The 20,041-nt window shown below is 41.6% G+C and overlaps 1 protein-coding gene across 1 annotated transcript; it reads left to right on the top strand.

The window, feature by feature from the left end:
- Positions 1–1,979: 1,979 nt before the first annotated feature.
- LOC311120595 (uncharacterized protein) lies at positions 1,980–17,749 on the top strand. Its single transcript, XM_084195182.1, has 2 exons — positions 1,980–2,530; positions 16,729–17,749. The coding sequence occupies exons 1-2, from the start codon at positions 2,035–2,037 to the stop codon at positions 17,691–17,693; spliced, it is 1,461 nt and encodes a 486-aa protein (XP_084051308.1). The 5' UTR covers positions 1,980–2,034; the 3' UTR covers positions 17,694–17,749.
- The last annotated feature ends 2,292 nt before the right edge of the window (positions 17,750–20,041 follow it).

Raw genomic sequence — 20,041 nt, 5'->3', positions numbered from 1 at the left:
AACTGGTTTTAGTTGTTACCTTAAAAACATTATTCAAGATGAACTGGTGTCAATGTTCATTCATCACAGATCACAATTCTGCAATAAAAAGGTGTGAAGGGGATCTGTCTCAAACTGTTCTGTGTTTATTTCTCAAATGAAACATTACCTTTTTTTTTGTCCATTTGTGAACTTTCCAATCAGTTTTATTTGACTGTCTCAGGATATCAACCATGTGAACCCGTTCTGCAGCTTATCATAATGGCAGCATAACTGGCCCAATAATTTTTTTATTATTACCTTTATTTAACTAGGCAGGTCAGTTAACAACAAATTCTTATTTACAATGACGGCCTACACCGGCCAAACCCGGACGACAATTGTGCGCCGCCCTATGGGACCCCACAATCACGGCCGGTTGTGATACAGCCTGGAATCGAACCAGGGGGGTCTGTAGTGACGCCTCAAGCACTGAGATGCAGTGCCTTAGACCACTGCGCCACTCGGGAGCCTATCAATGTGCCCCTTGTCATTGTACATCTGAAGCAGATAAAAGCTAATCTCACACATCGTTTGCATATTGATGAGCTGGCTATATGTTCTCGATTTAAAATGATACCAGTAGATAATGTATATGAGGCTAACCATAAACCAGATTTCCTACATTATTTCTCTGACATTAAATTGTTTAGTGCAAATCCAACACTTGTATCCTAGGTACAGTACTGTACATGAAAACAACGAGGAGATGGCTATTTGTCAGCTAATTAAAAACATCAAAAAGCTAAATCGTGTTGTAATTCTACCTCGTTTATTTGCTGAGAATGATTTTAGAATACAGAGACAATCAGAAGGTCAGTGGCACGGAGGAGGATTGCAGAGATTGTTGGTGGTGGGTAAAGAGAGATTTGCACCACAACGTTTGCAAGTCAAAGCCACAATTTCCTTTATCCCAAGGACCCATTCCTGTGAATGTAGGCCTATGTATTTTCCAGGAAGTGAGCTATAATCATCAATGTCATGACATCAGTATAATGAAAGTAGCCATAAGGTATACTGTCCTCTGTAGCTCAATTGGTAGAGCACGGCGCTTGTAACGTCAGGGTAGTGGGTTCGATCCCCGGGACCACCCATACGTAAAAATGTATCCACGCATGACTGTAAGTTGGCATATTATTATTATTATACTATATGAGAATCATAATGTTAAGATACCATAACCCAATTGGTAGCATATTACATGGGAATTCATGCTTAGTGTATCATTTAAAAATGTTTTCATGCGTTTTACTGGTGATTTCTACCCTTACGGGGGCAAACGTTACAGTTTAATTTAGTCAACACATTCACAAAATGGTGGCTTTGATCACAGTTGTGAGGTTTAGGTTGCTTGATGTTCATAGCTAGCTAGCAGCGCAAGCAAAACATTGTTGTGCAAATCTCTCTTCACCCACCATCAACACCAACAATCTCTGCAATCCTCCTCCGTGCCATTGACCTTATGATTTTGTCTCTGTATTGTGCTTCCCCGGAACTATGTTGGTAGGCCATCATTGTAAATAACAATTTGTTCTTAACTGACTTGCCTTGTTAAATAAAAGTCAAAAAAAAAAAAAAAAATTCAAGCAAACATCTGCTCCTCGCCTGACTGGTTAAACGCAGCGGTGGCCGCGTGTAATTGTTCCGCGCTCCGCTAGCAGAGTTCGCGCCGCTCACCGTCCCACAATCCCCTGCGCATTGCTCCGAATTCGGAATTGATGGAAACCCGGCGACGATGGCAGTGTGACGTGTAATCTAGTGGACGGGACGCTTCTTCAACAACATCTAGTCAGCCACCTCGGTAGCTTGCTAGCCAATATAGCTGAAACATTGGAGCTCTGTAAACGCTTTCGTTGTATATTTGCCTCTGTATTTTAAAACATACTTCTTTCATATAGCTAGTTTCCCCATTTGATGTCATATTTATGTTGCTAATCAGGTTAATAGCTAGCTGGCTTGCTAAATTAGCGTAGCACGAGGCTAGTCATTAATGCTAACTAGCTAACATCACAGACCATGAGCTCACTAAGTTACTCTCCTCCTACTAAAGAAGAGGAGGTCTGCTGGACGGAGAAAGAAGCTCTCGTGAAAGAGGAAGAGGAGGATGTTTCAGTAAAAGAAGAGGAAGAACCTTTTAGAGTGAAAGAGGAAGAGGGGATAGAGGCCATCACAGTGGAGGAAGAGGAGGCTATCAGTATCACATTGAAAGAAGAGGAGGAGAATGTTACAGTGAAAGAAGAGGAAGAACCTTTCAGAGTGAAAGAGGAAGAGGGGATAGAGGCTGTCACAGTAGAGGAAGAGGAGGTAGAAGCTTTCAGAATGAAAAAGGAGGAAGAGGAGGCCATAACACTGAAAGAAGAGGAGGATGTTATAGTGAAAGAAGAGAAAGAACCTTTTAGAGTGAAAGAGGAAGAGGAGGCTATCTCAATAAAAGAGAAGGAGGAAGATGTTTTAGGAGTGAAAGAGGAGGAGGAAGGAGAGGAAGAGGAGACTGAAGATCTGATTAACACCAGTGAGTACTGTCTTAAAAGCAGGGTCACAAACTGCACTTGTTGAAATAATGTATCGTTTTAATATATGGCTCTGGGCCTAGCCATTAATTATTGGATAATATAACTTATAAATATCCTCAAAACATTTTACATTTAAGTCATTTAGCAGACGCTCTTATCCAGAGCGACTTACAGTTAGTGAGTGCATACAATTTTTTCATACTGGCCCCCAGTGGGAAACGAACCCACAACCCTGGCGTTGCAAGTGCCATGCTCTACCAACTGAGCTACACGGGGCCTATTACCATTAGGCTGAACCTGAGACATGAGACTGTTATGAAAAGCGCTATAGAAATGTAATACATTATTATTATGCAGAGTTGGGCCAACTTTCAGAACGTTCCATATTGTTCAGATTCTAGACGTTCAGTTTAAATATTCCCCATGTATTGTTAATGGGGCGCTAACATGGCTGCCATAATGTCATGGAAATGCACCATAATGCAGAAACCTTAATGGCCCAACTCTCTAAATACATGTCTCTGACCTGAACCGGGTTGTACAGGGTTATGGACTGAACCGAGTTGTACAGGGTAAAGGACTGAACCGGGTTGAACCGGGTTAAGGACTGAACCGGGTTGTACAAGGTTAAGGACTGAACCGGGTTGTACAGGGTAAAGGACTGAACCGGGTTGTACAGGGTTATGGACTGAACCGGGTTGAACCGGGTTATGGACTGAACCGGGTTGTACTGAGTTAAGGACTGAACCGGGTTGTACAGGGTTAAGGACTGAACCGGGTTGCACAGGGTTAAGGACTGAACCGGGTTGCACAGGGTTAAGGACTGAACCGGGTTGTACAGGGTTAAGGACTGAACCGGGTTGCACAGGGTTAAGGACTGAACCGGGTTGTACAGGGTAAAGGACTGAACCGGGTTGTACAGGGTTATGGACTGAACCGGGTTGTACAGGGTTATGGACTGAACCGGGTTGTACTGAGTTAAGGACTGAACCGGGTTGTACAGGGTTAAGGACTGAACCGGGTTGTACAGGGTAAAGGACTGAACCGGGTTGTACAGGGTTAAGGACTGAACCGGGTTGTACAGGGTTAAGGACTGAACCGGGTTGCACAGGGTTAAGGACTGAACCGGGTTGAACCGGGTTAAGGACTGAACCGACCGGGCAGAAGTGGTGAGGGAATATATTGGCAGCATGGTTCATCGTTCCATGAAATATATGTTAGAATGTTCTAACTAGTTTTCCTTGGGAAGACAGACGGAGCACAACTGTGTTTTTTGTTAAAAGAACGTTCCACAGCTTGTCTCGACGACTCCACAGCAAATTGTTAGTGGCCCTAGTTATCCGAACTTTTAAAAAAAAGCTAATAAGCGATAACATATCCATTTATCGAACCAGGATGTAATTTGTTAGAATGATGAGATTACTACAGCGTCCATGATGCTTTGCGTCTGGAAGGCAGGTAGGGGAAGGAGCGTCTAACTACATGGGCGTTCGATGGGCGTTAGGTGGGCGTTAGGTGGGCGTTAGCTGGGCGTTAGGTGGGCGTTAGCTGGGCGTTAGGTGGGTGTTAGGTGGGCGTTAGGTGGGCGTTAGGTGGGCGTTCGATGGGCGTTCGGTGGGCGTTAGGCGGGCGTTCGGTGGGCGTTCGGTGGGCGTTAGCTGGGCGTTATCTCTGGATAAATAAATAAAAACAGACAGAGTCAATCTAGTAACGATACACAACCACAATGCACACAACAGGACTACACTGAGTATACAAAACACTACAGCACTACACTGGGTATACCAAACACTACAGCACTACACTGAGTATACCAAACACTACACTGGGTATACCAAACACTACAGCACTACACTGGGTATACCAAACACTACAGCACTACACTGAGTATACCAAACACTACACTGGGTATACCAAACACTACAGCACTACACTGGGTATACCAAACACTACAGCACTACACTGGGTATACCAAACACTACAGCACTACACTGGGTATACCAAACACTACAGCACTACACTGGGTATACCAAACACTACAGCACTACACTGAGTATACCAAACACTACACTGGGTATACCAAACACTACAGCACTACACTGAGTATACCAAACACTACACTGGGTATACCAAACACTACAGCACTACACTGGGTATACCAAACACTACAGCACTACACTGAGTATACCAAACACTACACTGGGTATACCAAACACTACAGCACTACACTGAGTATACCAAACACTACACTGGGTATACCAAACACTACAGCACTACACTGGGTATACCAAACACTACAGCACTACACTGGGTATACCAAACACTACAGCGCTACACTGGGTATACCAAACACTACAGCACTACACTGGGTATACCAAACACTACAACACTACACTGGGTATACCAAACACTACAGCACTACACTGGGTATACCAAACACTACAGCACTACACTGAGTATACCAAACACTACAGCACTACACTGAGTATACCAAACACTACAGCACTACAATGGGTATACCAAACACTACAGCACTACACTGGGTATACCAAAAACTACAGCACTACACTGGGTATACCAAACACTACAGCACTACACTGAGTATACCAAACACTACAGCACTACACTGAGTATACCAAACACTACAGCACTACACTGGGTATACCAAACACTACAACACTACACTGGGTATACCAAACACTACAGCACTACACTGGGTATACCAAACACTACAGCACTACACTGAGTATACCAAACACTACAGCACTACACTGAATATACCAAACACTACAGCACTACACTGAGTATACCAAACACTACAGCACTACACTGAGTATACCAAAAACTACAACAATACACTGAGTATACCAAACACTACACTGAGTATACCAAACACTACAGCACTACACTGAGTATACCAAACACTACAGCACTACACTGAGTATACCAAACACTACAGCACTCCACTGAGTATACCAAACACTACAGCACTACACTGAGTATACCAAACACTACAGCACTACACTGAGTATACCAAACACTACAGCACTACACTGAGTATACCAAACACTACAGCACTACACTGGGTATACCAAACACTACAGCACTACACTGAGTATACCAAACACTGCAGCACTACACTGAGTATACCAAACACTACAGCACTACACTGATTATACCAAACACTGCAGCACTACACTGGGTATACCAAACACTACAGCACTACACTGGGTATACCAAACACTACAGCACTACACTGGGTATACCAAACACTACAGCACTACACTGGGTATACCAAACACTACAGCACTACACTGGGTATACCAAACACTACAGCACTACACTGGGTATACCAAACACTACAGCACTACACTGAGTATACCAAACACTACACTGGGTATACCAAACACTACAGCACTACACTGGGTATACCAAACACTACAGCACTACACTGAGTATACCAAACACTACACTGGGTATACCAAACACTACAGCACTACACTGGGTATACCAAACACTACAGCACTACACTGGGTATACCAAACACTACAGCGCTACACTGGGTATACCAAACACTACAGCACTACACTGGGTATACCAAACACTACAACACTACACTGGGTATACCAAACACTACAGCACTACACTGGGTATACCAAACACTACAGCACTACACTGAGTATACCAAACACTACAGCACTACACTGAGTATACCAAACACTACAGCACTACACTGGGTATACCAAACACTACAGCACTACACTGGGTATACCAAACACTACAGCACTACACTGGGTATACCAAACACTACAGCACTACACTGAGTATACCAAACACTACAGCACTACACTGAGTATACCAAACACTACAGCACTACACTGGGTATACCAAACACTACAGCACTACACTGGGTATACCACACACTACAACACTACACTGGGTATACCAAACACTACAGCACTACACTGGGTATACCAAACACTACAGCACTACACTGAGTATACCAAACACTACAGCACTACACTGAATATACCAAACACTACAGCACTACACTGAGTATACCAAACACTACAGCACTACACTGAGTATACCAAAAACTACAACAATACACTGAGTATACCAAACACTACACTGAGTATACCAAACACTACAGCACTACACTGGGTATACCAAACACTACAGCACTACACTGAGTATACCAAACACTACAGCACTACACTGAGTATACCAAACACTACAGCACTACACTGAGTATACCAAACACTACAGCACTCCACTGAGTATACCAAACACTACAGCACTACACTGAGTATACCAAACACTACAGCACTACACTGAGTATACCAAACACTACAGCACTACACTGAGTATACCAAACACTACAGCACTACACTGAGTATACCAAACACTACAGCACTACACTGAGTATACCAAACACTACAGCACTACACTGAGTATACCAAACACTACAGCACTACACTGAGTATACCAAACACTACAGCACTACACTGGGTATACCAAACACTACAGCACTACACTGATTATACCAAACACTACAGCACTACACTGAGTATACCAAACACTACAGCACTACACTGGGTATACCAAACACTACAACACTACACTGAGTATACCAAACACTACAGCACTACACTGAGTATACCAAACACTACAGCACTACACTGGGTATACCAAACACTACAGCACTACACTGGGTATACCAAACACTACAGAAACACTACAGCACTACACTGGGTATAGCAAACACTACAGCACTACACTGAGTATACCAAACACTACAGCACTACACTGAGTATACCAAACACTACAGCACTACACTGGGTATACCAAACACTACAACACTACACTGGGTATACCAAACACTACAGCACTACACTGAGTATACCAAACACTACAGCACTACACTGAGTATACCAAAAACTACAACACTACACTGAGTATACCAAACACTACACTGAGTATACCAAACACTACAGCATTACATTGAGTATACCAAACACTACAGAAACACTACAGCACTACACTGGGTATACCAAACACTACAGCACTACACTGAGTATACCAAACACTACACTGAGTATACCAAACACTACAGCACTACACTGGGTATACCTAACACTACAGCACTACACTGAGTATACCAAACACTACAGCACTACACTGAGTATACCAAACACTACAGCACTACACTGGGTATACCAAACACTACATCACTACACTGAGTATACCAAACACTACAGCACTACACTGAGTATACCAAACACTACAGCACTACACTGAGTATACCAAAAACTACAACACTACACTGAGTATACCAAACACTACAGCACTACAGCATTACATTGAGTATACCAAACACTACAGAAACACTACAGCACTACACTGAGTATACCAAACACTACAGCACTACACTGAGTATACCAAACACTACACTGAGTATACCAAACACTACAGCACTACACTGGGTATACCTAACACTACAGCACTACACTGAGTATACCAAACACTACAGCACTACACTGGGTATACCAAACACTACAGCACTACACTGGGTATACCAAACACTACAGCACTACACTGGGTATACCAAACACTACAGCATTACACTGAGTATACCAAACACAACAGCACTACACTGGGTATACCAAACACTACACTGAGTATACCAAACACTACAGCACTACACTGGGTATACCAAACACTACAGCACTACACTGGGTATACCAAACACTACAGCACTACACTGGGTATACCAAACACTACAGCACTACACTGAGTATACCAAACACTACAGCACTACACTGAGTATACCAAACACTACAGCACTACACTGGGTATACCAAACACTACAGCACTACACTGGGTATACCAAACACTACAGCACTACACTGGGTATACCAAACACTACAGCACTACACTGAGTATACCAAACACTACAGCACTACACTGAGTATACCAAACACTACAGCACTACACTGAGTATACCAAACACTACAGCACTACACTGAGTATACCAAACACTACAGCACTACACTGAGTATAACAAACACTACAGCACTACACTGAGTATACCAAACACTACAGCACTACACTGAGTATACCAAAAACTACAACAATACACTGAGTATACCAAACACTACACTGAGTATACCAAACACTACAGCACTACACTGGGTATACCAAACACTACAGCACTACACTGAGTATACCAAACACTACAGCACTACACTGAGTATACCAAACACTACAGCACTACACTGAGTATAACAAACACTACAGCACTACACTGAGTATACCAAACACTACAGCACTACACTGAGTATACCAAAAACTACAACAATACACTGAGTATACCAAACACTACACTGAGTATACCAAACACTACAGCACTACACTGGGTATACCAAACACTACAGCACTACACTGAGTATACCAAACACTACAGCACTACACTGAGTATACCAAACACTACAGCACTACACTGAGTATACCAAACACTAAAGCACTCCACTGAGTATACCAAACACTACAGCACTACACTGAGTATACCAAACACTACAGCACTACACTGAGTATACCAAACACTACAGCACTACACTGAGTATACCAAACACTACAGCACTACACTGAGTATACCAAACACTACAGCACTACACTGGGTATACCAAACACTACAGCACTACACTGAGTATACCAAACACTGCAGCACTACACTGAGTATACCAAACACTACAGCACTACACTGATTATACCAAACACTACAGCACTACACTGAGTATACCAAACACTACAGCACTACACTGGGTATACCAAACACTACAGCACTACACTGAGTATACCAAACACTACAGCACTACACTGAGTATACCAAACACTACAGCACTACACTGAGTATACCAAACACTACAGCACTACACTGAGTATACCAAACACTACAGCACTACACTGAGTATACCAAACACTACAGCACTACACTGAGTATACCAAACACTACAGCACTACACTGGGTATACCAAACACTACATCACTACACTGATTATACCAAACACTACAGCACTACACTGAGTATACCAAACACTACAGCACTACACTGGGTATACCAAACACTACAGCATTACACTGAGTATACCAAACACAACAGCACTACACTGGGTATACCAAACACTACACTGAGTATACCAAACACTACAGCACTACACTGGGTATACCAAACACTACAGCACTACACTGGGTATACCAAACACTACAGCACTACACTGAGTATACCAAACACTACAGCACTACACTGGGTATACCAAACACTACAGCACTACACTGGGTATACCAAACACTACAGAAACACTACAGCACTACACTGGGTATACCAAACACTACAGCACTACACTGAGTATACCAAACACTACAGCACTACACTGAGTATACCAAACACTACAGCACTACACTGGGTATACCAAACACTACAGCACTACACTGGGTATACCAAACACTACAGCATTACACTGAGTATACCAAACACAACAGCATTACACTGAGTATACCAAACACAACAGCACTACACTGGGTATACCAAACACTACACTGAGTATACCAAACACTACAGCACTACACTGGGTATACCAAACACTACAGCACTACACTGGGTATACCAAACACTACAGCACTACACTGGGTATACCAAACACTACAGCACTACACTGAGTATACCAAACACTACAGCACTACACTGAGTATACCAAACACTACAGCACTACACTGGGTATACCAAACACTACAGCACTACACTGGGTATACCAAACACTACAGCACTACACTGGGTATACCAAACACTACAGCACTACACTGAGTATACCAAACACTACAGCACTACACTGGGTATACCAAACACTACAGCACTACACTGGGTATACCACACACTACAACACTACACTGGGTATACCAAACACTACAGCACTACACTGGGTATACCAAACACTACAGCACTACACTGGGTATACCAAACACTACAGCATTACACTGAGTATACCAAACACAACAGCATTACACTGAGTATACCAAACACAACAGCACTACACTGGGTATACCAAACACTACACTGAGTATACCAAACACTACAGCACTACACTGGGTATACCAAACACTACAGCACTACACTGGGTATACCAAACACTACAGCACTACACTGGGTATACCAAACACTACAGCACTACACTGAGTATACCAAACACTACAGCACTACACTGAGTATACCAAACACTACAGCACTACACTGGGTATACCAAACACTACAGCACTACACTGGGTATACCAAACACTACAGCACTACACTGGGTATACCAAACACTACAGCACTACACTGGGTATACCAAACACTACAGCACTACACTGAGTATACCAAACACTACAGCACTACACTGAGTATACCAAACACTACAGCACTACACTGGGTATACCAAACACTACAGCACTACACTGGGTATACCACACACTACAACACTACACTGGGTATACCAAACACTACAGCACTACACTGGGTATACCAAACACTACAGCACTACACTGAGTATACCAAACACTACAGCACTACACTGAGTATAACAAACACTACAGCACTACACTGAGTATACCAAACACTACAGCACTACACTGAGTATACCAAAAACTACAACAATACACTGAGTATACCAAACACTACACTGAGTATACCAAACACTACAGCACTACACTGGGTATACCAAACACTACAGCACTACACTGAGTATACCAAACACTACAGCACTACACTGAGTATACCAAACACTACAGCACTACACTGAGTATACCAAACACTACAGCACTCCACTGAGTATACCAAACACTACAGCACTACACTGAGTATACCAAACACTACAGCACTACACTGAGTATACCAAACACTACAGCACTACACTGAGTATACCAAACACTACAGCACTACACTGAGTATACCAAACACTACAGCACTACACTGGGTATACCAAACACTACAGCACTACACTGAGTATACCAAACACTGCAGCACTACACTGAGTATACCAAACACTACAGCACTACACTGATTATACCAAACACTACAGCACTACACTGAGTATACCAAACACTACAGCACTACACTGGGTATACCAAACACTACAGCACTACACTGGGTATACCAAACACTACAGCACTACACTGATTATACCAAACACTACAGCACTACACTGAGTATACCAAACACTACAGCACTACACTGGGTATACCAAACACTACAGCATTACACTGAGTATACCAAACACAACAGCACTACACTGGGTATACCAAACACTACACTGAGTATACCAAACACTACAGCACTACACTGGGTATACCAAACACTACAGCACTACACTGGGTATACCAAACACTACAGCACTACACTGAGTATACCAAACACTACAGCACTACACTGGGTATACCAAACACTACAGCACTACACTGGGTATACCAAACACTACAGAAACACTACAGAACTACACTGGGTATACCAAACACTACAGCACTACACTGAGTATACCAAACACTACAGCACTACACTGAGTATACCAAACACTACAGCACTACACTGGGTATACCAAACACTACAGCACTACACTGGGTATACCACACACTACAACACTACACTGGGTATACCAAACACTACAGCACTACACTGGGTATACCAAACACTACAGCACTACACTGAGTATACCAAACACTACAGCACTACACTGAGTATACCAAACACTACAGCACTACACTGGGTATACCAAACACTACAGCACTACACTGAGTATACCAAACACTACAGCACTACACTGAGTATACCAAACACTACAGCACTACACTGAGTATACCAAAAACTACAACACTACACTGAGTATACCAAACACTACACTGAGTATACCAAACACTACAGCATTACATTGAGTATACCAAACACTACAGCACTACACTGAGTATACCAAACACTACAGCACTACACTGAGTATACCAAACACTACACTGAGTATACCAAACACTACAGCACTACACTGGGTATACCTAACACTACAGCACTACACTGAGTATACCAAACACTACAGCACTACACTGGGTATACCAAACACTACAGCACTACACTGGGTATACCAAACACTACAGCACTACACTGGGTATACCAAACACTACAGCATTACACTGAGTATACCAAACACAACAGCACTACACTGGGTATACCAAACACTACACTGAGTATACCAAACACTACAGCACTACACTGGGTATACCAAACACTACAGCACTACACTGGGTATACCAAACACTACAGCACTACACTGAGTATACCAAACACTACAGCACTACACTGAGTATACCAAACACTACAGCACTACACTGGGTATACCAAACACTACAGCATTACACTGAGTATACCAAACACTACAGCACTACACTGAGTATACCAAACACTACAGCACTACACTGGGTATACCAAACACTACAGCACTACACTGAGTATACCAAACACTACAGCACTACACTGGGTATACCAAACACTACACTGAGTATACCAAACACTACAGCACTACACTGGGTATACCAAACACTACAGCACTACACTGAGTATACCAAACACTACAGCACTACACTGGGTATACCAAACACTACACTGAGTATACCAAACACTACAGCACTACACTGGGTATACCAAACACTACAGCACTACACTGAGTATACCAAACACTACAGCACTACACTGAGTATACCAAACACTACAGCACTACACTGGGTATACCAAACACTACACTGAGTATACCAAACACTACAGCACTACACTGAGTATACCAAACACTACAGCACTACACTGAGTATACCAAACACTACACTGAGTATACCAAACACTACAGCACTACACTGGGTATACCAAACACTACAGCACTACACTGGGTATACCAAACACTACAGCACTACACTGGGTATACCAAACACTACAGCACTACACTGAGTATACCAAACACTACAGCACTACACTGGGTATACCAAACACTACAGCATTACACTGAGTATACCAAACACTACAGCACTACACTGAGTATACCAAACACTACAGCACTACACTGGGTATACCAAACACTACAGCACTACACTGAGTATACCAAACACTACAGCACTACACTGGGTATACCAAACACTACACTGAGTATACCAAACACTACAGCACTACACTGGGTATACCAAACACTACAGCACTACACTGAGTATACCAAACACTACAGCACTACACTGGGTATACCAAACACTACACTGAGTATACCAAACACTACAGCACTACACTGGGTATACCAAACACTACAGCACTACACTGAGTATACCAAACACTACAGCACTACACTGAGTATACCAAACACTACAGCACTACACTGGGTATACCAAACACTACACTGAGTATACCAAACACTACAGCACTACACTGAGTATACCAAACACTACACTGAGTATACCAAACACTGCAGCACTACACTGAGTATACCAAACACTACAGCACTACACTGAGTATACCAAACACTACAGCACTACACTGAGTATACCAAACACTACAGCACTACACTGAGTATACCAAACACTACAGCACTACACTGAGTATACCAAACACTACAGCACTACACTGGGTATACCAAACACTACAGCACTACACTGGGTATACCAAACACTACAGCACTACACTGAGTATACCAAACACTACAGCACTACACTGAGTATACCAAACACTACAGCACTACACTGAGTATACCAAAAACTACAACACTACACTGAGTATACCAAACACTACACTGAGTATACCAAACACTACAGCATTACATTGAGTATACCAAACACTACAGCACTACACTGAGTATACCAAACACTACAGCACTACACTGAGTATACCAAACACTACACTGAGTATACCAAACACTACAGCACTACACTGGGTATACCAAACACTACAGCACTACACTGATTATACCAAACACTACAGCACTACACTGGGTATACCAAACACTACAGCACTACACTGGGTATACCAAACACTACAGCACTACACTGGGTATACCAAACACTACAGCATTACACTGAGTATACCAAACACAACAGCACTACACTGGGTATACCAAACACTACACTGAGTATACCAAACACTACAGCACTACACTGGGTATACCAAACACTACAGCACTACACTGGGTATACCAAACACTACAGCACTACACTGAGTATACCAAACACTACAGCACTACACTGAGTATACCAAACACTACAGCACTACACTGGGTATACCAAACACTACAGCATTACACTGAGTATACCAAACACTACAGCACTACACTGGGTATACCAAACACTACAGCACTACACTGAGTATACCAAACACTACAGTACTACACTGGGTATACCAAACACTACACTGAGTATACCAAACACTACAGCACTACACTGGGTATACCAAACACTACAGCACAACACTGAGTATACCAAACACTACAGCACTACACTGAGTATACAAAACACTACAGCACTACACTGGGTATACCAAACACTACACTGAGTATACCAAACACTACAGCACTACACTGAGTATACCAAACACTACAGCACTACACTGAGTATACCAAACACTACACTGAGTATACCAAACACTACAGCACTACACTGAGTATACCAAACACTACAGCACTACACTGAGTATACCAAACACTACAGCACTACACTGAGTATACCAAACACTACAACACTACACTGAGTATACCAAACACTAAAGCACTACACTGAGTATACCAAACACTACAGCACTACACTGAGTATACCAAACACTACACTGATTATACCAAACACTACAGCACTACACTGAGTATACCAAACACTACACTGAGTATACCAAACACTACAGCACTACACTGAGTATACCAAACACTACAGCACTACACTGAGTATACCAAACACTACACTGAGTATACCAAACACTACAGCACTACACTGGGTATACCAAACACTACAGCACTACACTGAGTATACCAAACACTACATCACTACATTGAGTATACCAAACACTACAGCACTACACTGAGTATACCAAACACTACAGCACTACACTGAGTATACCAAACACTAAAGCACTACACTGGGTATACCAAACACTACACTGAGTATACCAAACACTACAGCACTACACTGAGTATACCAAACACTACAGCACTACACTGAGTATACCAAACACTACAACACTACACTGAGTATACCAAACACTACACTGAGTATACCAAACACTACAGCACTACACTGAGTATACCAAACACTAAAGCACTACACTGAGTATACCAAACACTACAGCACTACACTGAGTCTCCCAAACACTACAGCACTACACTGAGTATACCGAACACCTTCCTAATAAATGTATCCTATACTGACTAGTCTACAGTGAGGGAAAAAATTACTTGATCCCCTGCTGATTTTGTCAGCCACGAAACCTTAATGACTTGGAGAAGATCTGCAAAGAGGAGTGGGACAAAATCCCTCCTGAGATGTGTGCAAACCTGGTGGCCAACTACAAGAAACGTCTGACCTCTGTGATTGCCAACAAGGGTTTTGCCACCAAGTACTAAGTCATGTTTTGCAGAGGGGTCAAATACTTATTTCCCTCATTAAAATGCAAATTAATTTACAATATTTTTGACATGCGTTTTTCTGGATTTTGTTGTTGTTATTCTGTCTCTCACTGTTCAAATAAACCTACCATTAAAATTATAGACTGATAATTTCTTTGTCAGTGGGAAAACGTACAAAATCAGCAGGGGATCAAATACTTTTTTCCCTCACTGTATTTATCCATTAGGTCTAATAAATGTATCCTATACTGACTAGTCTATTTATCTATTAGGTCTAATAAATGTATCCTATACTGACTAGTCTATTTATCCATTAGGTCTAATAAATGTATCCTATACTGACTAGTCTATTTATCTATTAGGTCTAATAAATGCATAACAACAGTAAAGTTTAATAGTGTTTTTATTGGCCTACAAAGCACTACAGCCACTCTTTTATTGAGGGATCTAGTCTGGATTAAACCTCATAGGAAGACAGTTTTATCATGTGGAGGTTTCATTCAGGTCTCTGTTTAACTAAATCATCTGTTTGTCTTTGGCAGGAGAGAGACCAGACTCTGACAGCGGGAAAAGTCCTTCAGCGGAACCAGACCCAGAGACGCTCAAACCAGCAGGACGACACCACTGTTCCCAGTGTGGAAAGAGTTTTACTCAGTTTGAAAGCCTGAAAATACATAAGAGAATACATACAGGAGAGAAGCCTTACCACTGTTCTCAGTGTGGAAAGAGTTTTACTCAGTTAGGGAGCCTGAAAATACATAAGAGATTACATACAGGAGAGAAGCCTCACCACTGCTCCCTGTGTGGAAAGAGTTTTACTTTTTTAGGCAACCTAAAAGAGCATAAGAGAACACACACAGGAGAAAAGCCTTTCCAATGTTTCCAGTGTGGAATGCGGTTTACCCGGATAGGGAGCCTGAAGGAGCACGAGAGAATGCACACAGGGGAGAAGCCTTACCACTGTTCCCAGTGTGGAAAGTCTTTTTCTAATTTAGAGACCTTGGAAATACATAAAATAATACATACAGAAGAGAAGCCTCACCACTGCTCCCTGTGTGGGAAGAGTTTTACCGTGTTAGGCAGCCTAAAAGAACATGAGAGGACACACACAGGAGAAAAGCCTTTCCAATGTTCCCAGTGTGGAAAAAGTTTTAGTCGGCTACGAAACCTGAAAAGGCATGAGAGAATACACACAGGATCGCTGCCTTATCACTGTTCCCAATGTGGAAAGAGTTTTAGGTGGTCAGGGAGTCTGAAAAAGCATGAGATAACACACACAGGAGAAAAGCCTTTCCAACATACTAATACACAGGAGGAGAAGACGTACCACTGCTCCCAGTGCGGAAAGAGTTTTAGTCAGTTAGGGAACCTGAATAAGCATGAAAGAATACATACACAGGAGGAGAAGACATACCACTGCTCTCATTGTGGAAAGACATTTTCCCAGTCAGAGGACCTGAAAACGCATGAGAGAATAGAGAGGCTGTGTTCCGACTTGTGTTTTTGACTGAGAATTAGTGTTTGTGTTTATGCCACATGAAATCAAATTGTTTATATGAAATTGTAAAAATAGAGCTACTTTTGTTTTATTTTTTTATCTCGAGACCTGATCGTGTCTAAAATCAGATTAAATATTTAAAAATGTGTTTCGTTTTAACCCTCCGATGTTGTTCATTACATTATTTAAATATTTTGATTCCAACATTGAATACTCTTTTTATTTGAATTATGTGATTTGGATATTGCTTAATGAATTTGATTACATGATTAGGATATTCTTAAATTAATTTGATATGATTTGGATATTGCAAAATCTAAATTATTAAATAGATGAATAGAATGTGCATTTCTTGATTCTAACTTTGAAACCTCTTGAATTTAGTTGAGTTTCATTTAGTCAATGTGTGTACTAATGACGTTGTTCTGATAACGTTCATAAGTTGTTGACATGAAAAACATTCACTACCTCGTGAATTATTCCACCATGTCAGAAAAAATATTGTAAAAAAATTAATACATTGGTTTTGATGAATGCAAAATATTTCTATCTAAATAACAATAAAATGAATATTTCTTAACTGTGTTAGCCACTAGTGGATGTTCATTATATACATCTGCATGATGTATTGTTACACCGTTTATGAGCAGTATAGCAATTACAGAGAGACAACAGAGAGACCAACATATAACAAACCAATACAAACAGTACATTACAGAGAGACCAACATATACACAAAGTAGTTTAATTTATTTCTTAAAGCATAGGGCATCTTCTCCATACACTTATTCATTTCTGAGAGTCCATCTTGTAATTCGTAGAGGGGAATCTGATTTCTACGTCAACGCAACACATTTTCTTGCAGTGGCGAGGGCGATTTCTGTACATTTGATGTTGACGTTATTCCTCAAAATTCACATTTGGGAAGTTACCCAGAAGGCATATTTCAGGGTCAAGTGGGAAAGGGACCTCCATATTAAAGGCCACGGTATCACAAACATCACGCCAGAAGTACTGTAATTCAGTACACTGCCAAGTAGAATGGGGGAGAAAAAAAGTGCCTTCTGCTGTTCCACATCATAAACACATTTGTGATATTTCAGGGTTACATCTCTGTAACCTCTGTGGTGGAGGAAGTTGTAATGTAGAAGTCTCTAGAGTTGGTGGAGGAAGTTGTAATGTAGAAGTCTCTAGAGTTGGTGGAGGAAGTTGTCATGTAGAAGTCTTTAGAGTTGGTGGAGGAAGTTGTCATGTAGAAGTCTCTAGAGTTGGTGGAGGAAGTTGTCATGTAGAAGTCTCTAGAGTTGGTGGAGGAAGTTGTCATGTAGAGAAGTCTCTAGAGGTGGTGGAGGAAGTTGTCATGTAGAGAAGTCTCTAGAGTTGGTGGAGGAAGTTGTAATGTAGAAGTCTCTAGAGTTGATGGTCGCTGACACAATGTCTTGGCATAGGTCCGACCACAGCCCCTCATCAATTGTAGTATTCAAATCCGATTCCCATCGCTCTCTAGACTTATACTCCACATCTGGTTTTGGGCATTGTTGGACACTCTGGATATAAATCTGTGGTTATCATGGAGTAGTTGTTCAACACTCTGGATATAAATCTGTGGTTATCATGGAGTAGTTGTTCAACACTCTGGATATAAATCTGTGGTTATCATGGAGTAGTTGGGCATTGTTGGACACTCTGGATATAAATCTGTGGTTATCATGGAGTAGTTGCTCTGGATATAAATCTGTGGTTATCGTGGAGTAGTTGCTCTGGATATAAATCTGTGGTTATCATGGAGTAGTTGCTCTGGATATAAATCTGTGGTTGTCATGAAGTAGTTGCTCTGGATATAAATCTGTGGTTATCATGGAGTAGTTGCTCTGGATATAAATCTGTGGTTATCATGGAGTAGTTGCTCTGGATATAAATCTGTGGTTATCGTGGAGTAGTTGTTGGACACTCTGGATATAAATCTGTGGTTATCATGGAGTAGTTGCTCTGGATATAAATCTGTGGTTATCGTGGAGTAGTTGCTCTGGATATAAATCTGTGGTTATCGTGGAGTAGTTGCTCTGGATATAAATCTGTGGTTATCATGGAGTAGTTGCTCTGGATATAAATCTGTGGTTATCGTGGAGTAGTTGCTCTGGATATAAATCTGTGGTTATCATGGAGTAGTTGCTCTGGATATAAATCTGTGGTTATCATGGAGTAGTTGCTCTGGATATAAATCTGTGGTTATTGTGGAGTAGTTGCTCTGGATATAAATCTGTGGTTATCATGGAGTAGTTGCTCTGGATATAAATCTGTGGTTATCATGGAGTAGTTGCTCTGGATATAAATCTGTGGTTGTCATGGAGTAGTTG

This window comes from Coregonus lavaretus (genome assembly GCF_964263955.1).
Source record: "Coregonus lavaretus genome assembly, contig: HAP1_SCAFFOLD_47, whole genome shotgun sequence".
Classification (NCBI taxonomy): Eukaryota; Metazoa; Chordata; class Actinopteri; order Salmoniformes; family Salmonidae; genus Coregonus; species Coregonus lavaretus.
This window is presented reverse-complemented; position numbering and strand designations above follow the sequence as displayed.